We start from the raw sequence: 23,015 nt of genomic DNA on the forward strand, positions 1-23,015 counted from the left end.
CCAGATGCAAGCTACTGGCCAAACGAGCGATGGTCGGGTGAAGAATGCGCTGCCTTTTTCGTTGACCTACTTACTGCTACTTGCAAATGAAGTACAAGTCTTCCTGAATCTTGTTTAAAGTAATAAAATGATTTCCTGAGCCTGCAGGCTCTCCTAAAGGAGAGGTGAGACGGAGCTCGTCAGTTACCTCTTTGTCTGCACACTGGAATGAGTGCGAAGGGCCTGTCCCGGTGTCTCTGCCTCCCTGATTAGAGGTCTCCTCGGGGCGTAATGACAGAATTGTGTTCCTGTCAGTTCCTGCTGCTCAGAGTGGGCTAATAGCCATGCTAGCCCACGCAGCATGTCATTAGCTCGCCACTCGAAGCCCAATGAGGGGCAGGCCTGTCATTTCAAGGCTAAATCACAGGGCAGGCAGGCCGGAGATCAGTCACACCGGTGCTCCGGAGCGCCAGTGTTCCCACCCACCCTTCCTCAGCGCACTTATAATGCTCCGACTTACACATGCTATATTAACAAAGAGGAGTTACTGTGACACGGGCTAGAGGAGGCAAATGGATGCACAAGAGAGGCTCTTTGATGGGTCGCTGATATGCAGATCATTCCATCAAAACTGTAATTTGAAACCCACTGCTTATTTCGGTCTGTGATCAGATGATTCATGGTTATCACTTTGACGATTAGCAGGCTTGTGTAGCATCTATCAGAGCTTGAGCTAATCTGCTTTGATTATTAGCCTCTAAGCCTTCCTTCCATGCTGGGGTTGTCAAATACAGAGTAATGACAAATTATGCTCATCATATTTGGATTAATCTCCACTTGTCAAACTGAGAACTGCATCGTTGATACAAGTCACTGTTTCAAGAACATCAGCCGTGTTTTTCTATCCTCACACACATTCCTTCACACTGGTGTGTAGTATTACAATGTACAATTCAATTATTGGCGTGCCTCTCCCACCTCACATTAGTCAGGGTTCATAGTCCCACATCAAAAGGTAGCATTTTATTCATGTAAGAACGTTCTAGGATTCTTAATTGATTCTAGATTTCCCAAAAATGTGAATTGGTTTTTAGATTTTGCTGATGGACAGTAATCAAATGGACCAACAGTATTTGTATTTTGTACAACTTGAACTTCACTGACATCTGAGAAATACTTAACTTGTTATTAAGTGTTTATTTGTTCCCTTTTATATTTCATTTTCACCAACATCAGTCTGCTTAATTCCATCCTATACCCGGCACCTTTTCCCATCGACAGTTTATTTTGAATTGTGACCCGAAGAATCTAAATCCAATTTGAATCGTGACCCACCCACCGATTCACACTCCCACAAGCTAACCTTTTTAACAAAATCAAAGTAATTATCCATGGGACACAATTTCAAGCCACAAAACTACTGGATGCAATCTACAGATAATCAGTCGGGACACAGTGACAACAGCTACGAGGGGAAATCTGCCCTCCGACTTGTTCCCTTAGTTCTTCTGCTTTGTGCTGCTCTACTCGTGAAATCTCAAATCTGCATAGTGACATCTTTTCGGAGCAGAATGGAGTCACTAATAGTGGTCAGCCTTTGGCAGCCTGTATAAAGCATCTGTTACATGTAAGCATGCCATATGAGAATCATTTTACCCTGTTTCTCCGCACAATAAAAACCTCTGCACATTTTACAGCTTATTGGTCACAGTGGGCTTTTAATACCAACCACTGCAGCCCTGCAGCACAAACTTCATGGGAAATAAGCTGAGCCAGATATATTTAACACATTTGCAGGCCTGCGGCTCCATAAGAAGATAAGAAGTGGATCCGTTTTTTATCCACGTGAGCCAGATCTTCGTAAAGCTGTGGGTCGATCGTGGAGTCGAGGGGACGAGCTGATAATTATGAGTGAGCGTGACCATGTTATACAATCCACCCGCATCTTCACTCTGTGCCATGACCTTCTCTACTGAGATTTGCGTCTGACTTGCTTTGCCCTTTAGTGGGGCATGTTGTGTAAGTGAAGGGGCACAACGTGCATAACATTGGTATTTGGGCAAACGCTTGTGCTGAGTGAAGAGCTAACTGGAGCAGGAGAATGGCGCCGATCGGCGAGGTTCACGGCTGTTATTCCTACAGGCCATGAGCGTGAAAGGAGCTAATGCCATCTGACAGTTCTGGAGCAAGAAGAGGAGGGCTGGACAGAAAAGGGGGAGAGAGAGTGAGAGCAAAGGGGGAGGAGGGGTGTTAAGAGATGGAGGGGGTGGGAATATATGAGGGGGGGTGTTGGATGAGAGAAATAGGGGATGAGCTAGATATAGATAAAGCAATGGAGAGGGATATAGGAAGAGAAGGGCTAAAGAGGCAATACTGTAGAGACCTCTATTGTTACCCGCTGTACAAAATGGCCTCTGAGAGCCATCATTTCTTTTATCAGTGTGTCATATTAAGTCTGCCCCTCTAAATCAGGACCTAAAGGCCGGCAGTCTTTAGGTCCAAGATGAAGCGCAGTCAGACTCCCCTGTGTGCCAGTACTCTGGGACAGATTAACTCCCCGCCATTTTAAAATCATGCCGTGAGGAAATTCCAGACATTCTCTTAAAGCATCACTCACACACACATACACACACACACACGCACATTTCAGTCTCTGAGATTTGTGGTAGCTTGGGCAGGGCCGGACATGTTGATATAAGAATATTTCAATTTTTGGAGTCTGAGTTATGAACTGAGTGTTGCTTCTTTAACACTGACACCCAAAAGTTAGCAAAGGGGCAGAGAGACGGCATGCAGCTGGAGGGGAGGGGGAGTGCAGTATCGTGCCATCTTACTGTAATTTGATGCTCCAGTCCAACTCGGACTTGAGCAGTAGTTCTGTTGAAGGAGGCGTAGGAGACACCCTTCTACCGACCAAAGGCTTTGTGTCATCACATGGAAGGAAATGTCTTCAGATTTACAGCTCAAATGTCAGAAAGAATGATGTATTGACCTGACATGAAAATAGATTTGTGTGCCATCTAGAGTCAGTGTTGCAGGTTACAATCAACTGAATATCTTCCATCTCTGCTAATATAACCCCAAAATTCTCCACACTGGTCCTTTTTAAGTAGTGTAAAAATACTGATGATGCTTCCTTTAGCAGCCATAAGGTTTAGCAACTCAGAAGAATATTTCCATAGTTAAAATGCATGACTTGGATCATCCAGAATAAAACTTTTAGGCTTCACCATTGTAACTTTCACTAATACATATGTTTTACCAAGTTATTTATCCTTACTGTTAACTTTGCGGTTTTTGTTTGAGACTTCTTGCATTTGTTTGATCCCAAAATGGACTTAACATGTTACATTACTGAAGCCATACAGCTTTGGTGAGTCCGAGCAGAATCTGCAGTTTGATCTGGACCAGTTAGCCACCAGTGGAACCCACCCCATCACCACTAGCCCAACGACATCAAAGGTCGGGTTGGTTGTTTGACAACGCAGAAGACAACTAGGAGCCTTCATTTCCGTCCAGCGGCCCACTTCTATCGATTGTAATCCTGAATGAGCTGTTTACTAGTGACTGCTGGGCCTCTTTGTCTGCTGACTGGAGGCTCACGGAGGCTCCGTGTCTGTGTGATTGCGCCCTCTGGTGGGGAAGAGTGGTTCAAGGACTTCATCCTGATACCTACTGGCAGTCAGACGTTCTCTAGCCTGTGGAGGTCTTTGCCTCCCCAGACTATCCGATCATGCTGAACCATGTTGCGGGCAGCTTGCCTTCTCCTTTGCTTCTCCAGACCTTTCCACGTCTATCACAGGAGCTCAGGGTGAACCTGCTCTTCTCTGTGAGAACCACAGGGCGCCACTGGTGGACGTGCAGATTCTGGTGTTCTATAGCAAATGCCATTGGAGCTCCACGGTGCTGAGCACTGGGCACACTACAGGACGCCCTGTGGACACCCTCATGACGTCTGTCTCTGATTGTTTGGGCAGAGACATTCACATCAGTGGACTGCTGGAGGTCATTCTGTGGGACTTGGGCCGTGGTCAACCTGTTCCTCCATGCACAGAGCAACAGATATGGGTCCCGCTGATGGGTTGAGGACCTTCTACGGCCCTGTTCAGCTGTTTTAGTGTAACTGCCGGTCTCCTAGAATCTCCTAAAGTATTTGAATAATTTAATTTTATCCAATGTGGGCCAAGGACCGCGGAAATCATAAAGTCCTGTACTACTACTGCATCAAGAGTCTAGTTTTAAGGACTTTATGTTCGTATGGTGCAGATTGCTAAAAACGTAGGTTATTCTGGTGATTACAGCGTACTATTTATGCATTTTTGTTTGGCTTACCATAATTCTAATGCATGTGAAAGTAATGACGTCTTATTTCTCTAAAATATTAGCCCATAACAGTCAAAAAGCTAGAGACTAAAGAAAAAACTGTAAAGCAGGAGAAGTCCCTGCTGCTTTCAACTTCAGCTGTGACAAAGGCGTGGTTTAACCTTTGACCCTACCGCCTTACTTGGGCCACTGTTCTCACTGCCTCACAATCACTGAGGTTGGATCAATTCCAGGTTTCTTAATTCCACTAGTATATAATTTAGTTATATGCATTGGTTTTAAGAAAAAATCCTAGAAATGGACAAACTAATTATCATAATGTTTCATCTTACTTGTAGTTCGGTGGCGTGTATTTTGTCTTGCTGAATAAGGCAGGTGGATGAGGCTAATTGAGGGAGAATTGCCATTAAAACCAGTAAATCCTGCAGAGCAGGAGTGAAGATGTGTCCTTTTATTTGTTCGCTCTGTGTGCAGACGTGGGCCGAGTAGAACCAGTCTGTCTGTATGTCGGTGGGTCACAGGGGGAGAGGAACCTCTGATATAAGCAATTCAGTGCAAGAGAAGACAAACAAAAGGAAGGGAAGCAAACAGTGAGTAAAACAAAGAGGGCACACACTAAAAGCTCTGCACAAATAGCCAATCATATTTTAATACCGACCCGGACATCTGGTGGGTTAAGTGGTGAGTGCCCCGCTGCTGGTGCGAAGTGGGCGAGCTGGCAGTTGGCTCAAGGTGTTCAGAGCCTATTGCAGCAGTGCCATGGTGACAAAGGGCTCACTTGCACAACAGAACCCTGGAACTGTTACACGAGGCAGCACATTGTGAACTTTAGCCCTTCCCCACATGTACTACCTAATGAAAATAAGCCATCAATCTCATTCTCTGGTTTGAATAATTCTCATTAAGTCACTTTTTTCCGTAAAGGTCAGACCACATGTTGGAATTGAATGCGCTCACATTATGGAAAGGCTACTCCTGCACAACATTATGTATTTCACATATTCCCATGCTATTGTTGAGAGGCACTCCAGTACCTGCACGGAATGCTTTCCCTGGAAAAGAATTAGCATGTTTCTCAGCATGTGATCACAAGCAAAGTCTTGCCACTCCAAACAAGAGAGGTCACCTCCGTTTTATAGGCCGGGAACAGCTGCATTGATCTGCTGCTCATCAGGGCTTTAAAGACCAAATGCATCTGACGAATGTGAGGTTGATCCTAAATATATAATATGCATATAATATGCAGGATTGAAAAAGAGCAAAACGCCAAGTTGTGTAACACACGTTACACAAAGGTTATGAATGAAAGGTATATATTTTTAGCCAAAAGAGGAACTGTTTCTCAACCCTACCCAGTGGTTCTCAAACTGTGGGGCATGTAGGTGGGGTGCGAGGGGCTGGTGGAAATGTAGATTATATATTTATTATTATTATTTGATTTATAATCCTTTATTACCCATCCTTAGTAATTAAGGAGCAGTGTGCAAAAAACACCACACTGTAAAACATTTCACTTACTACTTCTCTATTAATAAAAGCACACATGGAGTCACAAAATGTTGTTATTTCAATAATAATTCAGCATGGACCATGTTCTGGGGGCTGTGGTGCCCGAACATTTTTCTTCCTCCGAAGTCGGGCCCGACAGAAAAAGTTTGAGAACCACTGACCTAACCATAGTTTGATTTCCTTTCACACTTTTCTATATGTGTTTAACAGTCACACCGTTTCACAAGGCCGGCCTGTCTCTGGCTCTCCATTGGCCGGTCATTAGCACATGAACTATTCTGCCATTTTGAAAAGACCAAAGAACTCATTTCTATTTGGTTCGTGGGCAAAAACATAGAAATGACATGCTACAATAATATATTTAATATATGTATGTAAATATGTTAAATGATGTATGTAAAAAATGTAATATGCATGTATACACACAGGAATTGCAAATGTTTAACAGAGTAAGGCATTGGTGAGGACCTCACCATTGAGAGCATGATCACAACGGTTTAGATAAATTCTTGAAAGTGGTTAAGATGGTTTGACACAGCTGATTTTTAGTTAAACTACAGAATCGCCCTCAAGGCCCCTGGAGGACCCAGCATTAACTCACATCTAAATAATAATAAAGGTTCACGTGGGGTGGATGGATTTTTCTGGCTCTGGTGTACAGTCAGTACGGGCAGAGGGACGTGGAGGTCTTGATGCTGCAGATCTCTTTGGAACTAGACATTCTGGTTGTTCTGTATCAATACTGGAAATGGATTGATGTCAATCAGAATCCTTTTATGTATGTCTGGAGGGGAACAAATTGTTTGGCCTATTCCTGTTTTTCTTGAAGGTCTTTGTTTGAAGAGAGGAGAGGTTTGACCTATGTGACAGTGAGAAGAGGGGGGAGGGGAGCTCAAACAAAAGGAATGCCCTTTGTTACTCTAATGTTTAGGGAAATGCAGAAAACAAGCCACAGAAAATGGCTTATCCAACCTGACACTGAATCCCATTAGCATTTTAGCTAACAACTTGGGCTTGTTTTTAAAGGGCTTGGCTGCCTGTTTGTGTGGAGCAGGCGAGCCCACAGCACGAGGACCACCATCGTGGATCAGCAATTTAAGATCAGTGATTTACTTTGAATACACTTTGCCTGTCTGAGTGATGCAGCAACCTGATTTATTCTTTTAATGTCATTGTCAAATAGTTTGTTGTCGGTCCAAAGCAGTATCTGGTTTCGCCCCAGCACAGGAGCAGCTTTCTATAGTTCTAAAATGAAGTATTTGTGTGCGAGGTCTTCTAAATGTATGTATTTTAATCTTCCAACAGTCAAAATGTGGTGAACATGAACTATTCGTGACACTGTTAGATAGAAGGTGCCATGGTCATGGGTTACATATGGCCGCCTCCCCGCACACCAGAGGTGCCCACGCTTTTCCGGCTTGCAAACTACTTTTCAACTAGCCAAGTGATCGAACGGTAAATCGTAGCGGTGAACAACAACAACAGCGCTACAGTCAGAGCATAACGAGTCGATAGGACTAATCTGTCAGAAAGAGGGAACCGTCACAAGCATCCTGACCGCGGATGCGGCACGTCCACGTCGACTGGTGACTGGTACTGCCTTCGTGATCGACCTAAAAATCATTAAACAAGGAGGGTCATTTTAAATTAAAACTTGTTTAAATTATGAGAAGTTCTCTTGAAATGGTTCTTGTCTCCTTGTCTGTCTCTGCATGTATATTGGAGGTTTCGGGTCGACTCTTCCGTAAAGCCTGGCCTTTAACTCTTGAACTGTAAGGAATATTAATGTTCAAATCTGCATGTAAACTCATATCCAATTACAACACTAGTGGTGCCAGACCCTTCCTCTAAGCCGTGCCTTTGAAACAGTGCCATATGGTAGTAAACTCTTATGGTATTAGTGTCGACTAGAGTAACCTGGGGGACGGTTAGGCTGTCTTTGATCACACCCAACAGGTTCAACGTGTCCTCATATTTCTACCTGCTTACCAACCGGCTTAGTGTGAAGGCTCAATCGGTGTTTAAGTCTCTATGCATTCACTTGAGCTATCTCTTATGTTATGTTTGAATATCAAAACTTGTGACGTAATGCTTAAAATAAGTGCATTCTTTATTGAATGTACTCATTGTAAGTTGCTTAGATGAAAGCGTCAGCTAAATGATGAATGTAAATGTATTGCAACCAGGTCATTAGCATTCTCATTGGGGGTTGGGTGCCGGGGAGCTTGGGGTGGGGGCTGGTGCTGTAAGAGTGAACAAGTGGTATTAGTAGGGTGGAGCTGTGAAGAGGGTGGGCTATGATACTGGCTGGATGACCTAGACCTGCTGATCCACTGTAGTGTTCGGACCAGGTAGAGAAGAGGCTGCTGGGTACACACAGCATCGGGTTGGCCAGTAGAGTTTAGGGTGAGGCACACCGGTGAAACACTGGATGCTTCTCACTATGGCCCCCTGACCAGGCCACTGGAGGGGATGAAGGAAGAGAGCCCACTGGATGGTAAGACACTTCTCTAGCTTTCACAAGTTTAAGGCTGCTTAACATGCCACCAACATATGGGTCCAGCTTTCGAAATGGTGAATTTGGCCCCTCAGGTTGACTCGATGCTTTTTTTTTTTCTCCAGATATTCAAATGATCTGAATGTGATTGTTATCTTACTTAATATAGATGAGCAAAAATGGAAAAAAGAAAATACCATAGTAGGGATCCAATCTAAAATTTGCAACATCTTGATTGTGCATTTGACCACACGTTAGTGTTGGCATCCAGTCTTTACCGTCGTTGGTACCCTGTGTCATGGACACATTTTTACCAAACCTTTAACAATTTCCAGATGTCACTAACTAAATGTATCTTTGAATTATAGACGTTTTTATTGTCATTATTGACTAAACTAACAATACATTTCCTGAGTTTACATTACAGATTTCTCGTTCTGCTTTGCAGTTTAAAAAAAGAAGCAAAACTGAAAAAGCATTAAACACCAGATAAGAATATACCTTTGAAATGTATTTACATTATTTGTTCATTTTTTTAACACTTCAATGAATTTTTTATATTAGAAGTGAAGCTATAGAAGCTATAGAGCTGGAGACAGTGGCAAGCAGAGTGTGCTCTGTGTGCTCAGACTTAATTTGCCTGTGCATTACGAAGCCTGGAGGTAGATGGGGGATTAGGAGAAGATTTTCTGCAGCTTTCTCAGTTTTCTGTCCAACAGTTTGAGGGCACCTTCATGATTAGAAAATCAACTCAAAATATACTCCAGCTGGATTTGAACCAGGGTTAACGCTGTTGTAACGTTTGCCATTTTGACCCCGTGGTCACCAATCTTCCCAATGAAGAATCACGTATCACATCAGTGATCATCCTTCTTTTGGCATTATGACATTTCTACATGATTACTTTTTAAATTATTGCTGTCGATAAGTTTGGATGACACAAGCCTAAATTCAGCCATTCATTCAACAGATCAAAGACATGTGACGTTGCACTTAGATGTCTTCATGTCTTCAGTACCAGGCAAGACCCGCTGGGAATATCTGATGTCCTCTTTTAAAATGCAGTGTTAGTCCTACCGGAGGGATGTCTTATGTATGGCCCATAGTATGAAGAGGACCCTTGGGGTCCCACTTGGTCCTCATCCTATTGGCCCACACCTTTCCACTCTGCTCCGTTTGTAACCGGTCACGATGTGAAACCTGGGCTTTACCATTTGCTTCAATTTGCTAATGTCTTTGTGTTTTGTCAGCTTGAACCTGTGTTTATGTTTGGACATGCACTTTGGTCCTTAGAAGTGCCAGAGGCAGAGTTAAGGGGAGGGGAGGCTAATTTGGGTTAGGGCTGGGAGGGGCATAGTTTTGTTGAACAGCAGCAAAAAAAGGACTATCAGTTCCACTCAGATAACCCCTAGCTGTCATTGGACCTCAAGTCAAGCTGTGACCCCAGGGCTTGAACTCTGTGGTCATGTGACCAGGCAGTAAAATGACCAGTCGCGTTGCTGGGCTCCGGCTGTGGTCAGAGAGGGACAGGCTGTCGAGGAAAGAGGTTGCTGGGGGGGAGAAGAGTCATGAGGCAACCAGGCCCAAAGGCTTTGTATTTCAGCCAAGTCCTTGCTTAAATGGGCTCCAGGATCACTGAGAGAAGCATGAAATGGATACATGGGAAGGTAAGGGTGTGTGTGTGTGTGTGTGTGTGTGTGTGTGTGTGTGTGTGTGTGTGTGTGTGTGTGTGTGTGTGTGTGTGTGTGTGTGTGTGTGTGTGTGTGTGTGTGTGTGTGTGTGTGTGTGTGTGTGTGTGTGTGTGTGTCATAGAATCCTTTTTGAAAACGTTTTAGAACTATGAATAAATACAATAGTTATTACATCAGATCCTCTGTGCAGTGTGAGCAGAGCGATGTGACGTTGCGTTTCTATTTGGTTGGACCAGCTTGAGTCCTTTCTGCTGAGAGGAGTTAATGATTGTCAAGCCAGGATAATGAGTAGAGACATTCAAGTTTTTTACAACAACGCTTGGTTGATGTTTGTGCCATGACGTATGTCAGCGTGGTGGTGATCTGCACAGTGTCTCCACATGTTCTCATCCAGTGTGTTTGATGATGGGACATCAAAGCCTGAAACGGCTTTGTCCTCGTCCCCTTTTTCATGTAACGTTCATGCTCTGAGACATAATGTAGTTTCACACAGATCCATTTTTGGGCTGTGGGTGGGGGATCTTTCCTTAACCTTTGTTGATGAGGCTCTCCCCAAAAGTGTTAAAACAGCCTAGTTTTTAAAGAAGATAAGCCAACCAGGCTCCCACCAAACAAACCAGCCTTTCCTTGTCTTCTGTTGCACGAATCTGGAATGTGATCCTGTCCTACTATATATAGCAAAGGCGGTGCTCATTCCAGGTATGTGTCCTGCAAATATATGCATCTCTTCTTCTCTTGTTCACTCATTCTATTTGATGCAAAATTGCTGCGGCAGAGTTTAAAAACCATGACAGGATTTCTGTCCCCCTTTCCATTCAGTGTAGCTCGGAGGAGCCATGTTACTGTATTCGTCCCCTCCCCCTCATGCTAATCCCTCAGCCAGCCGCCATGTTGTTTGTGCTCCAGCTGAAGGAGGGTAAACTCTACACTTTTACTGCACTAACACTACATACCCGTCAAGCCCCTGTTTTGATCATTGTTCTGCTTTTTGGAAAGAACTTTCTTATAAAGAGGGACATGCTGTTGTGTGTGCATGTGGATGTATGTGTAGGGTTCAGCAGCTGAGTGGAGATCAATAGTAACACTGGGGGAGGTCAGGGACTCCTTTGACTCTGGCTATTTATAGGAGAGCATTACAATGACACAAGCTTACCCACTCTTTCCAGCCACGTAGGCTTGGTTTTCCTATTTTCACTGAAACATGTCCTTCTCCCCAGCCAAAGTCAAACCAAACGCCACATTGAAGTCATCATGTTGCAGATCTGAGCCTGTAAGGGTTTTGTTAGCCCTTCACCCTCCCCCACACAAACACTCACACTTACAAACAGGATTAAACGCATCACTGCAAATGGTGTTTTCTTCTTGCTTATTCATTTTAAAACAGGGGAGGTCTGTCATAGATGAGCTGCTTATGCACAACAAGCTGCACATTTTAAATGGTGGGCGTGTTTCAGCAGTTTGGTAAATACCAGTGGGAGTTTATCCTGCTGCCCCTGAGGCCTCTGGGAAGTCCCACCTACCTTTAATGAAGGGGAGAATATGCTTTAATTAAGACCACTTTTACTAGTTTTTATCCCAAAGCCTGGGCTGTAAAATTCAGCATATGGTTCATATCAGCTTGTGCTCAGGGTTTCTTTGGTCGTTTGTAGCACTGTTTTCATGTTCTGCAAACGAAAACAACAATATTTTTCTTCTTTCATGATTGTTGATCTGATTCAATGCACACTCAGTGACTTAATATGAAGTAGCTTGGGATGATGTTTGGTCAATTATTAGAATTCAGTCTTAACGTTTTACTAGTTGCTTAATGCCAATTTCCAGATACTGGAACTTCTATTAGCTGTTTTTTTCTGGGGAGAACAGCAAAGCAGTTGAAAAGACTTGAAAAATACTTTGGTCCAAAGCTATTGTGCTTTACTTAATAGACTGTGAATTGAGCCCATTTCCCACTGGGGAAAGCCCAGCCATTGGCCACATTACCATTGAATATGGCAGCATTAAGCGTTTTTGATTGAAAGAAAAAAAACATTGAGACAAGTTCATAGTAATCAAAGTGAGGTATATAATAATGGATTGGTTGGAGACATTGGGCCAGACTCGTACAGTAGATGCCTTCCCACACTATTCAACAAAGGAAGCATCTGATGTGGCCCCATTAGCATAACATCAACACATAGCCTTAGTGTGCTATGACTCAATGCTAATGATTTAGCCTCCAAGCCCGGGTGTATATTATCAAGACGGCAATGTCAACAGGTTCCCATTGTCCCGCGGATGAGCCTGATCTGCAACTCCATGCACAGAACTTTAAAGATTAGCATCACAGTGTGGCCTGCAAGGAATGCTGGGCCTGAGTCATGGAGGGTCTTAAGATGCCTGTAACCCTTTGTGAATGTGATAGATGTGTGGTGTCCGTGGACATGCCACTCATACTCCGGGTAGGGGAGGGGCACACCTCCTCCACCCCCAGTTGGAGAGATAAGTGAGATTGGACAAGAAGAGATATGAGGAAGGGAAGCGTAGAAGAAAGGCTCAGAGAGTGGGAGGGAGGGAGGCTGCTGGGAGCGGAAAAGTACAGCAGATTCCTCCCTCCCACGCTCCCTGTCTCAGCTGGGCATGATTGTGATGGAAAGGTTTCCTTGTCTCTCTGTCAGCCACTCAATGGGCTGCTTTACACTATACTTCTGCCTTTGTGTGCGCAGGTTGTGGACAATAGGGACATTTTGCCACTCTGCATGATGCATCTCAGTGAGGGTCAGAGATGGTGGTCAGCATCAAATGACTGTTTCACCCTAAATAATCTGTCTGCTATTGAAGGTTCAAGGAAAGCGCATTCCTTACAGTCCCACGACACGTGATGCACATCTCACTGTCAGTTGGGTTCCCCTGAAACACTAGAAATGGTCACATGGACAGCAGTGGAAACCAGAGGGCCGTTTGTCTTTGTCATTGACAGGCTTTAAATGCTCAACATCCATTTCCTGGTGTGCGTTAAAGTTTGGAATGAAACCCAGGCTGACCCGTGGGAAACAATGCAGCCTTTAATGGCTTTTAGGGGGTGTGGGTGGAGGGGTGACAGAGCATGGGGGGTTTCTGAACCAACACTCAGAGAAACAGAGTGGAGTTCAAGATGAAGCACTACCTTTTTAACTTTGAATTTTGCTACAGCCACTCTGTCGATGAGAAAGATTGCACCAGAATGTCAGAATGCAATCTTGCATCCAATGGTCCCACGTTCCCTTAATGTTAATAAATAATAAATAAAGATAAGATGTGTCTTTTTCTCTAGGAAAACTGTTTCCTTGAGCACTGAATGATTTATTGTACCCATTGTATCGGTGTAGAGGCAGAAATCTCATGGCCGGATAGCTCCAAATCTACAGTACATTTTTTAATTGATATTAAGTTTGAATGACCAATGGGGAAGGTGCGATGTCTCTCTCTTTTACTTGCGTTATGTAAAGTAAATGTTGAATCAAGTCTTTTTTTTTAAATGCTGTCAATATTTTTGTCTTTTTGGTCACTGCATTGAATTCTGACTTCTTCTGACTTCTGAACAGTTCAAAGTCTGCTAACTTGTTACCGGATTGCCACAGACTGGGGTCAAACACACTGCAGACAGATTCTTTACCAGCTCAAACCCTTAAGTAAATGTCATGAATATTTAATTGTCATCTACAGTCTGGACGAGGAGGAGTCATGGGACGTGCCAATCTGAGATCAAGTGTGTGAAGGTGTGAATCAGCCTGTTTATATGGTGGCCGTGCACTTGAAAGACAGGGTGATAGATTTGGCAAATAAGCCTGAGTGAAGGCAGCTAATAGCCATTGTGTTTTTCCACAATGAAGGAAGTCAGGCGTTTCACATGGGGTGGCCGCTGGAATATATGGTTTTAATGTATTCGCTGAATGAGCTGACAAATAGCTGGCTGAGGAGGGGCCTTTCATTTATTTGATCTTCCTCGTGTTTTATGGCGCCAGGGCCCTTCTCATGACCTACAGTACCATGTGCCGAGGGGATCCCTATTGAGCCAGCGCAGGCTGGTGTGCTCAAAGGCCTCCTTCCATGTGTGAGCAGGATGGAGGCTTCACAGACGTGTTGGTCTGAAGCCCAGCAGCTGAACACCTACTTCAGTGAGACTGTGTAACCAATCCACAGCTAAAAGGTGGAGGACTCCTGAAAATGAATACAGGGGACTTGTCAACCTCCAGAGTAATGTATTTGCTGGCAGGGGCATTGCTGAGATTTCACATAATCCAAAACACACACACACACACCATGTGAAGTAAGATTGGCCGAGCTGCCTACCTACGCGTAGTCTGCCGTGCTCTCATTGGTTGTCACCACGGCCTTCCACAAGCTGCTTCCTTATCAGCTGTGAGTGCTACCAGGTTTTTTAATTATCATCTAGGACAGAGGTCTTCAATAGGGGTCCGTGGAGGTACTGCAGGGGGGTTGCCAAATCTTTTTTTTTTGTTTTATCACAAATTTAAATGTCTACAGTAGTGATTCTCAACTGGTGGGTCGCAACCCACTAGTGGGTCGAAGACCCGTTTTTATTGGGTCGCGGGCCCTGTGATTTTATTTTGAAGGGACTTTTTAATGCAGCGGAGTGTCGGTTTTCAGCAGCGTGTGCCTGGTTGGGTCAAACCATTCTGATATGGGGGAGACATTGGGTTTTTAGGATAATTAAACATCCTGAATATAAAATTCAGCTTATGGACTTGATTTTGAATAAATTTGAGATGTTGAGAACGTTCCTCGAGTTGGGTCGCGGCTTGTCATTAAGGGGTGATGGTGGGTCCTTTCATGCAAATACGACAGCGCAGGCACTAGCCAACCAGACCAGAAAAAAAAGATGGGGGACCAAACTCCGTAGAATATGGGGCCCCTGCTCTACCTCTAGCCTGCTCTAGGGGAGATGGCCTGAAGGGTCTGTGTGCGATGCAGACTTGCCAACTTTCTGGATTAATTCTGGACTAGCTGGGTTTAGGTTGGATTATTTTCAAATCTACATCAATAGTTTCTCAACTGAAAAGGGACGGATGGATGTTGTAGACAGGTGAAGCAGGTTGGGTTTGTGGGAGAATGAGTCATAAATCACACATAGGTGGTCTACATGGTGTTAAAAACTCTACTAACCTCACACCAGTACTACATTTAAGGTATCATATTGGAAACTGTATCAGAAATGTTTAAACAATACCCAGAAAGCACTGCATTAAACTTTCGCCGACAATTTACAGCAAAAGATGGAGTAGCAACTGTTTACACTTGATGTCTGCACTTTTTGGTTCCTGTGAAAATGATCCAGGTGCACTGCAACCCAAGTGCAAGGCCATCCAACAGTTAGATAAGGCCAAATGAAATATTTGGAGGACTACACTCTTTCAAGGTCTACATATTAAAAACAAAAAGTGCTAAAAACCATCCCGGTTTCAATTTGAAGACAATGTCTGAGATGATCCAGTGTTTCTTTTAATAAAACTATCCACGACTGAATCAACATATCGTGATGTTGGGCCCCGTTATAAATAAACTTCAATTTAGATACTGTACATGAATCAGTTGTTCATTCACTGTTCTGATCGTTCTTTTTTATTTCTTGTGATTGTAAAAGGTTTTAGAATATTATGGCCATGTTTTAAACCCAACACATCTGCAGATGTGATGAAAGTAAGCATGTGTTGTAGCTCCAATCGTGTCCTATAGTGTTACCTTCATAGTGATAGAATAAGGCTGCTTATCTCTGCAGTCGTTTTAGGAGCAGCAGCAAAGATATGTCTGTGAAGAGTTAATCACCGAATAGTTAAAGTCTAATCTCACTGTGTGACGCCCCATTGTCTCTGTACACTAGTCTTCTGCAGGCAGCACATTTAAACCTCACACTATTTAAATGGTAATCTGGCTTTGGGCTTTAGAAGTCTTCAACTCGCCATTGATGGCCTTGGAGAGGCTTTACGCCATGAACCCCCCGCCCCGCCACCACCTCTTTCTAATTACCTTTAGTACATGAAACCTGCGGCCCACTATGAGCCCCCCCTCTCTGGGAGGCTTAGCCCTCGGCTGGGTCACGTGCCTCTGATGAGCTGCCTCTTTAAATCACATGAAGAAATATATAATACAAATATACACATCTTTCTGCATGTCCTGTTAGGACAGTATCATCAGCTGCTCCCCTTATATTCTCTAAGCAGTCCAAAAAATGGATGTAGGTCTTCCACAATGTAACAAACATGAACTTGTTAAATCGACCATTTGAGAAGCAGCATTACACAAAAGTAGTGCCAATGACCCACATGGACTGGTTGGAGTCAGTTGGTACATCCAGGTTGTTGCACTCACATGAAGCAGAGGTCCAGGTTCATCTGCAGGCTCAGCTGCTCTCTATGAAACCTCACATGCTTTCTAGTGTTCGTCAGTCATTTAGGTCCCACACTATTGTCGGTGGCTTCTGAAACCTTTGCCACGTCTACCGGAGTGCGCCCCCCCCCACCCCTGTAGTCATCACATATGGTGTCTTGGTGGGAGCGGTTCAACCAAACAGTTTTCTTGTATTTGAAAAGGGTTTTAAGGTCGTAAGAGGCGAAGTGATGCATCACCTTTCAGATAGTTGGAATTGATTTAATAAACTAAGCTAAATTAAAAAACAACTGTTGAATGAGGAACTGAAGATCCTGAGTTTGTAACGTTCTCATGGTAGATACAATACCTACAGAAGCTCATCGGGCTGGTTCAACGATCGGTGATTTGGTTTCATGTTTCATTATTTTGACAGCCAATCAATGATCCCTGTTCTACAAATCCATTCAGTAACAAAGCTATGACATCATAGCAGCCCCATAACAAATAAATCCCAGTAGCCGATATCAATAGAAACCCACTCCCCTTTGCTGGGAGGCCTGTTGCCAACCGATATACTCGGTGCCTCCTCAGAGACGCGCTTCTTATCTGAAGCATCAACATGTTACGTCAGTCCAACCATTATCTGGTGCTGATATGTTGGCTCCCAGTCAGGCCTGGACACATTGTCACTATTCTCTGCAACCATGGAGTCCTTCCCATCTGCTCTCTGCGGTTGGGGGGGGGGGGGGGGGGGGGTGTGTGCAAGCTATAGAGCTGGAGACAGTGGCAAGCAGAGTGTGCTCTGTGTGCTCAGACTTAATTTGCCTGTGCATTACGAAGCCTGGAGGTAGATGGGGGATTAGGAGAAGATTTTCTGCAGCTTTCTCAGTTTTCTGTCCAACAGTTTGAGGGCACCTTCATGATTAGTAAAGTAGCTTCAAGAAGAAGCTCCTCAGTGGGGCCTGTCTCCCTTTGATCCTCTCTATCTGTCACTTATGTTTGCTCTCCCAAATATCATTTGGAATCACTTTATTTTGCCGTGGTCTCAATGAATGAATGTTTAGCACATTGATCCAGGGTCACTTCCACTGCTACTTTTATTGTTGTTTCCAGAATCCCGTGAAATAACGTGAGCCCCCACTCCCTCTTACCTCGAGCCCCTAAACATGTGTTCCAAATCATGGGCCGCACTTATTCCTGTCAACAGAGCGCATGAGCTCCTTCAGGGAACCAAAGGGCCAGTGATTGGACCAGAGAGGTAGCTGCGCAGTAGTGTGTGTGTAGTGTAGAAACATCATAGATCAGTGTACAAATGGTCATTTTAAAACGTTGCACTGTCCACAAATGCTCCATCAGAGTGATGCTGTCGGAGGAAGAGAAAGGAGACTGTAAACCGCGTGGTGTCTTCTTGTCAAAGCTGCTGAATAAAAAATCTCTCCGTCCTGCTGCCTGTTACACTTCCACTTTCACCAAATGAGTTTGGGCTTAAGAATCCTTTTGGATTAGCTAGCGCCTGGCTAGTGCTTAAGCCCCAACCGCCCCCGTGATCTCAATTAAAACGTGTGCCTCCAGCAAGGTTTTTGCACCCACTTTGTTTTTGTTTTTTTTCACGATGTGGATGAGTTAATTTCCAGAAGTGCGGGAAATGATTCCTTCGCCTCCCTTTTCTTACTTTCCCCTGTCCTCCTGCAGATGATCCGGCTGACCAGCGTACTTGCCTCATCTGTGGAGATCGCGCCACAGGCCTGCACTATGGCATCATCTCCTGTGAGGGCTGCAAGGGCTTCTTCAAGCGCAGCATCTGCAACAAGCGCGTGTACCGCTGCAGCCGCGACAAGAACTGCGAGATGTCGCGTAAGCAGCGCAACCGCTGCCAGTACTGCCGCCTGCTTAAGTGTCTACAAATGGGGATGAATCGCAAAGGTGAAGTGTGCACACGTCACAGGGACATGGTTTTTGTTTTCATTTCAAGCCTGTAATGAGATGTCCATTGTTTTAGACTAGACACTGGGTGAATAGGGTGTCAATGCACGTACACATACACAACAATACATACACTTTAATCTTGATTCACTGGCTCAGTGATCGCTGAGCTGTCAAATGGGTGATGGGGGCACATGGAGTAGTGTGGTGCGCTGGGAGCCATTAGTGGTTTAGATCCCGGCTGGTCCATGTGCCTTGTTGAAGTGTCCCTGAGCAAGACTCCTAACCCCTAACTGCTCCTCAGGAAAATGTGACGCATGGGTTATAATTCAATGTAAGTCGCTTTGGATAAAAGTGAATGTAATGTAAATTGCCCTTTACCAACATCTTTTATAAGATCTAAAGAATCCAGGCATTAATATGTCTCACTCAAAAACTATCTGCAGTTCGAAAGCCTAACCATTGGGGTTTCTTTGGCCTTACCTCAGTGAGTTCTAGAGGGGACTGAAGAACAATGCTGCCACCCAGTGGACGATGAGTGTAAATCACCCCCCAGTGCTCCTCCAAATTCAGTGGTTAAGCTTGTCCTTGCTTGAGAGATATGGTTAATGAGCTCAGAGCTGTCAACGAACAGAAAACTGCTCACGTGGAAGAAGCTGATGTGTTTCAGCCACTAGGTAGAGCTCTGATGCTGATCCTGCATCTTGTTGTTTATGGCCGCATGTAGATTTAGACTCCTGCTCTTTGTTTTCTTTCCATGTAGCAATCAGGGAGGATGGCATGCCAGGAGGGAGGAACAAAAGCATCGGGCCTGTTCAGGTAAATCACTGCCTACGTGTTGAATACCAGAAAAGTTGTTTTTGTGACCTCCACTGACCCTCTGCCAGCTTCGAGTCCCTTTGCACACGTTATTATGGCTCAGTTCCAAAGTTAGCTCGCGGGCCGTGAATGCATTCAGAAAACGCTTGCTTCCATCAAAAGACAGCTTAATGAAAGAAGGACCTCTCTGTCACTAAAAGGCAATGAATTGATGTTTCAGTATGTGTGGTGGATTGATAGAAATGCATGCGAACTGACCCCAGCCACAGGGACAAGGCACCGCATCTTCTGGCAGCCTATCGCCTTTCAAAGTGACTGTTAGCTGTGTTTTCTCAATTCACACACCAACACGAATTCCATTATTTTAGGTGTGTGTATCAGCCAAACATACACACAGACACAAGGTGTTTGCCTCCTTTCTTTCATTTCTAGCTGTATCACTGTGATTGTGTCCTTGCTCCGCCACATCTTGGTGAGAAGCAGTGGGTGCTAGTCAATGCTAATCAAATAAGCTGAGACCCAGTGGTCCTGGTCACATGAGGATGTGCTGTGTGCTCTGAATCATGCCCACCTCCTTTGTTTGTGTGTTTAGATCACAGAGGAGGAGATTGAGAGGATCATGTCGGGGCAGGAGTTCAAGGAGGATGCCCCGGAGCACACATGGGGCAACAACGGCGACAGCGACCACAGCTCTCCAAGCAACGGAGCCTCGGAGGGCAACCAGCCGTCCCCCGCCTCCACTCTGTCGTCCAAGTGAGTGGTTGGTCTCATCCACAGGGCCGCGTAGCGCCACCACTCGCCCATCATTAACATAGTGAGCCAGCTACTGTTTCCGTTCCACCTGGACTTCATCAGCAGAAGAATGGCTGAATATACGGCTCCTCAGGCTCGCTGATGATGGCCAACACAAAGAACGCGCTGCACTATCTGCTGTGGAGACGAGCGCATTGTCTATCTGCACTCATCAAGGACAAAAATTGTCTAGCTCGGCGTTTGACTATTTATTTTCGTCTCATTATCACCACGGCCCCACACCCCGATAGCTATTCAAAGAATGCTCGTTTTATCGAATGAAATCTGAACAATAACAGGATGCCTTAGTGGTGTGGGCTTTGGTATCCAGTTTAGACCAAAACATTTCAAATATTCTTCATGGTGAAGAATGGCGCTCCACGAGAAGGTTAAATGTATAGTCTGTAGACCCCATTTAGCCTAGCTTAGCATAAACACTGAAAGACACAAAATTAGAGGTATCAATCTTCTTATTTGACGAAGCGTGAGATGTATTCCCAAGTTTTCCGTGTATTTAGTTAACAGGAAGTATAAAGGATCAAACGATGTGCCCTGTAGGCCCCCTGTGTGTAACAGCTGACCTCTGTGTGTTTCCAGTCGCTCTGTGGAGATGAATGGCTACACGGCGGCCCTCAGGGAGCAGTACATCAATACCTCCATGTCCACGCACTACCAGATCCTGCCTCATCTGTTCAGTTACGCTGCCCAGTCAGGCCTGCTGGCCCCCCAGCCCCGCAGCCTCTACCCACAGTCCCACCCACTGGTGCTGCAGCTGGTGGCTGCTGAAGACCTGGCCCCCCTGGCAACCCCGATGCTTATTGAAGACGGGTGAGTCGACACGTGCAGCAGATGTTGTGCACGGTGAATGAAGTTAAGCAGCTGTAGTCTCAGTCAGTGGAGGCTCCTCTCCTCAGTAGATGGTACCAATGTTCCGGGTGCTTTTAACCGTACACATCCCTTCATAGTTTGGGATGCTTGCTATGGCTCCTGTGTGGAAGGACCTACATTCATATAGCTCACAGACTTCACGACTATAGATCACAGTTTATGCTTGACCCTCCTCTGACTGATTGGAGGAGAGTAATTCAAGCAGTAATTCTTTAGGTAGGGGACTATGGGCGGGGCGTGGAGACATAAAATATCACTTTATCAATGAAAATGCGTTGTGTCAGAGGTGAACCAGAGTGGGCCTCACTTCTCACCTGCACACCTTGTGTTCCTCAGGTACAAAGTGACTCAGGTGGAGCTGTTTGCTCTGCTGTGTCGTCTGGCAGACGAGCTGCTCTTCCGCCAGATTTCCTGGATCAAGAAGCTGCCGTTCTTCTGTGAACTCTCCATCGAGGACTACACCTGCCTGCTGAGCTCCACCTGGCAGGAGCTGATCCTGCTCTCCTGCCTCACTATCTACAGTGCCCAGATTTTTGGAGACCTGGCTGATGTCACCGCCAAGTACACGCCGTCTGACGACGAGCTGCAGGGGTCAGTGGACATTTTTCTGTCTAATTAGAGGGGGGAAAAGTAAAGACTGCTTCAAACCGGACATCTGAGCAGAGTAGCACAAGAAGGTGGTGGCTAGTCACGTGGTGATGGCTGACATCATCAGAAAATGTGTTATATTGTTGGACAATATTGGTGTCTCATAGTGCCTCCCACCCCTCTTTTGTGGAGGCTCTCGCACCATAAGTTATTTTTGAGGGAAAAGTTGATGACAGGAATGCAATGGAAACCCTCTGCAACTCTCACATCATCATGGAAAGTATGGTGGCTGGATGAGGGCCAGTGAAGTGGTGCGTGAACAGGGGGCCCTCCCCAGGACAGGGCTGTGGCTAGCACCGTCTGGCAAATAAAATACATTCATGTCCCACACTTGGTAGAAAAGGATGTGTAGGGGCTTGGGTGTGTGTAAATCAGAGGGATATTATCTGACCTTACGACACTCATTCTGCTAATATACGGTGCCGTTCTGTAGTTTGGGAGACAAGATCTGATTTACAGCAACAGTACAGCGAGATTGGAGCTGTGAGAGCCAAAGAGACAGGGAATGGAGCTTTGATAAGTGTAATTAAAATGTGTGAATCTTCCTAACTCCTTCTGAAACCCAGGGATTAGCAAGACGTTTGTTGAGCACTTTTTAGACGTGTCGTATTCCCGGATATATTTTTGCTTTGAGCATCAAAGCATAGAAGCTTAAGATAATGGGGCTGGAGTTTTTCATTTTTTGACAGTGTATTTTATATATGAACACATGGACAGTAAACCTACTAAATCTGATTTGGTAGCAGCAGTAACCCTCTGAAGACATTACATTGTATGTTAATGTGTGTTAAAGTCTGTATTCTATTCCTCAGCTTCAGCGAGGATGGCATGGAGGTGATGGAGCGGTTGATATATCTGTTTCGCAAGTTCCACCAGTTGAAGATCAGTAATGAGGAGTATGCCTGCATGAAAGCCATCAACTTCCTCAACCAAGGTACAACAGCATCTCTGTTTGGGAGCTAAAGCCTTTGTCTCTCGTGCCCCCTCACGGTTCTCTCCTTTCATTGGCATCGTTACAGATATCAGAGGACTGTCCAACATCTCCCAGCTGGAGCAGCTCAACAAGCGCTACTGGTATGTGTGCCAGGACTACACGGAGTACAAGTACCCACACCAGCCCAAGCGCTTCCCTGAGATCATGATGTGTCTCCCGGAGATCCGCTGCATCGCAGGTAAGAGTTCACGAGCTGTGCAGCGCTCTGCAGCACACGGTGGAATGAGCACAGAGCCTTGCTTTCCCAAACTACAATGAACACAGCCAGGACCTAGTAGGTAGACGCAAATACAAACGACAGACTGATGGTCCAAACTTCTGAATCAGAAGTGACCTTCGGCACACTGTTTGGTTTCTGAGTTTGTTCATAAACTTTTTGGTTTGCTTACGCCGAATCACATTTTGAGTTCAAGGTTTTGGTGCCAATAAATTAAAATAATCAAGTCAAAAGACTTAATATTAAAGAAGCTCAGTTCAAGATTTACAGTTAAACATGACTGGTTTAACAAATGAATGAACATAGCAATAAGCTTCCCTGTCTAATGTTTTTTACACCATCATAATGCGATTGAGGGCGTTCATAGCCAGTGGGGGCACATGTGGGGAC

General features: G+C 44.9%; 1 protein-coding gene across 2 annotated transcripts in view; it reads left to right on the forward strand.

The window, feature by feature from the left end:
• Positions 1 to 23,015, forward strand: part of nr6a1a (nuclear receptor subfamily 6, group A, member 1a) — a 65,494-nt gene that overhangs the window by 38,613 nt on the left and 3,866 nt on the right. The window contains exons 1-8 of one of the 2 annotated variants that reach the window (XM_037482971.2): positions 9,724 to 9,975; positions 18,037 to 18,267; positions 19,031 to 19,086; positions 19,679 to 19,839; positions 20,476 to 20,706; positions 21,103 to 21,357; positions 22,227 to 22,348; positions 22,434 to 22,586. In XM_037482971.2, the coding sequence (XP_037338868.1) occupies positions 9,960 to 9,975; positions 18,037 to 18,267; positions 19,031 to 19,086; positions 19,679 to 19,839; positions 20,476 to 20,706; positions 21,103 to 21,357; positions 22,227 to 22,348; positions 22,434 to 22,586 (1,225 nt within the window). In that variant the 5' untranslated portion in view covers positions 9,724 to 9,959. Of the gene's footprint in view, positions 1 to 9,723; positions 9,976 to 18,036; positions 18,268 to 19,030; positions 19,087 to 19,678; positions 19,840 to 20,475; positions 20,707 to 21,102; positions 21,358 to 22,226; positions 22,349 to 22,433; positions 22,587 to 23,015 lie in introns of those variants that run through there. The other variant, XM_037482968.2, reaches the window with a different exon arrangement.

Source organism: Pungitius pungitius, chromosome 5, assembly GCF_949316345.1.
Source record: "Pungitius pungitius chromosome 5, fPunPun2.1, whole genome shotgun sequence".
In the NCBI taxonomy this organism is placed as follows: Eukaryota; Metazoa; Chordata; class Actinopteri; order Perciformes; family Gasterosteidae; genus Pungitius; species Pungitius pungitius.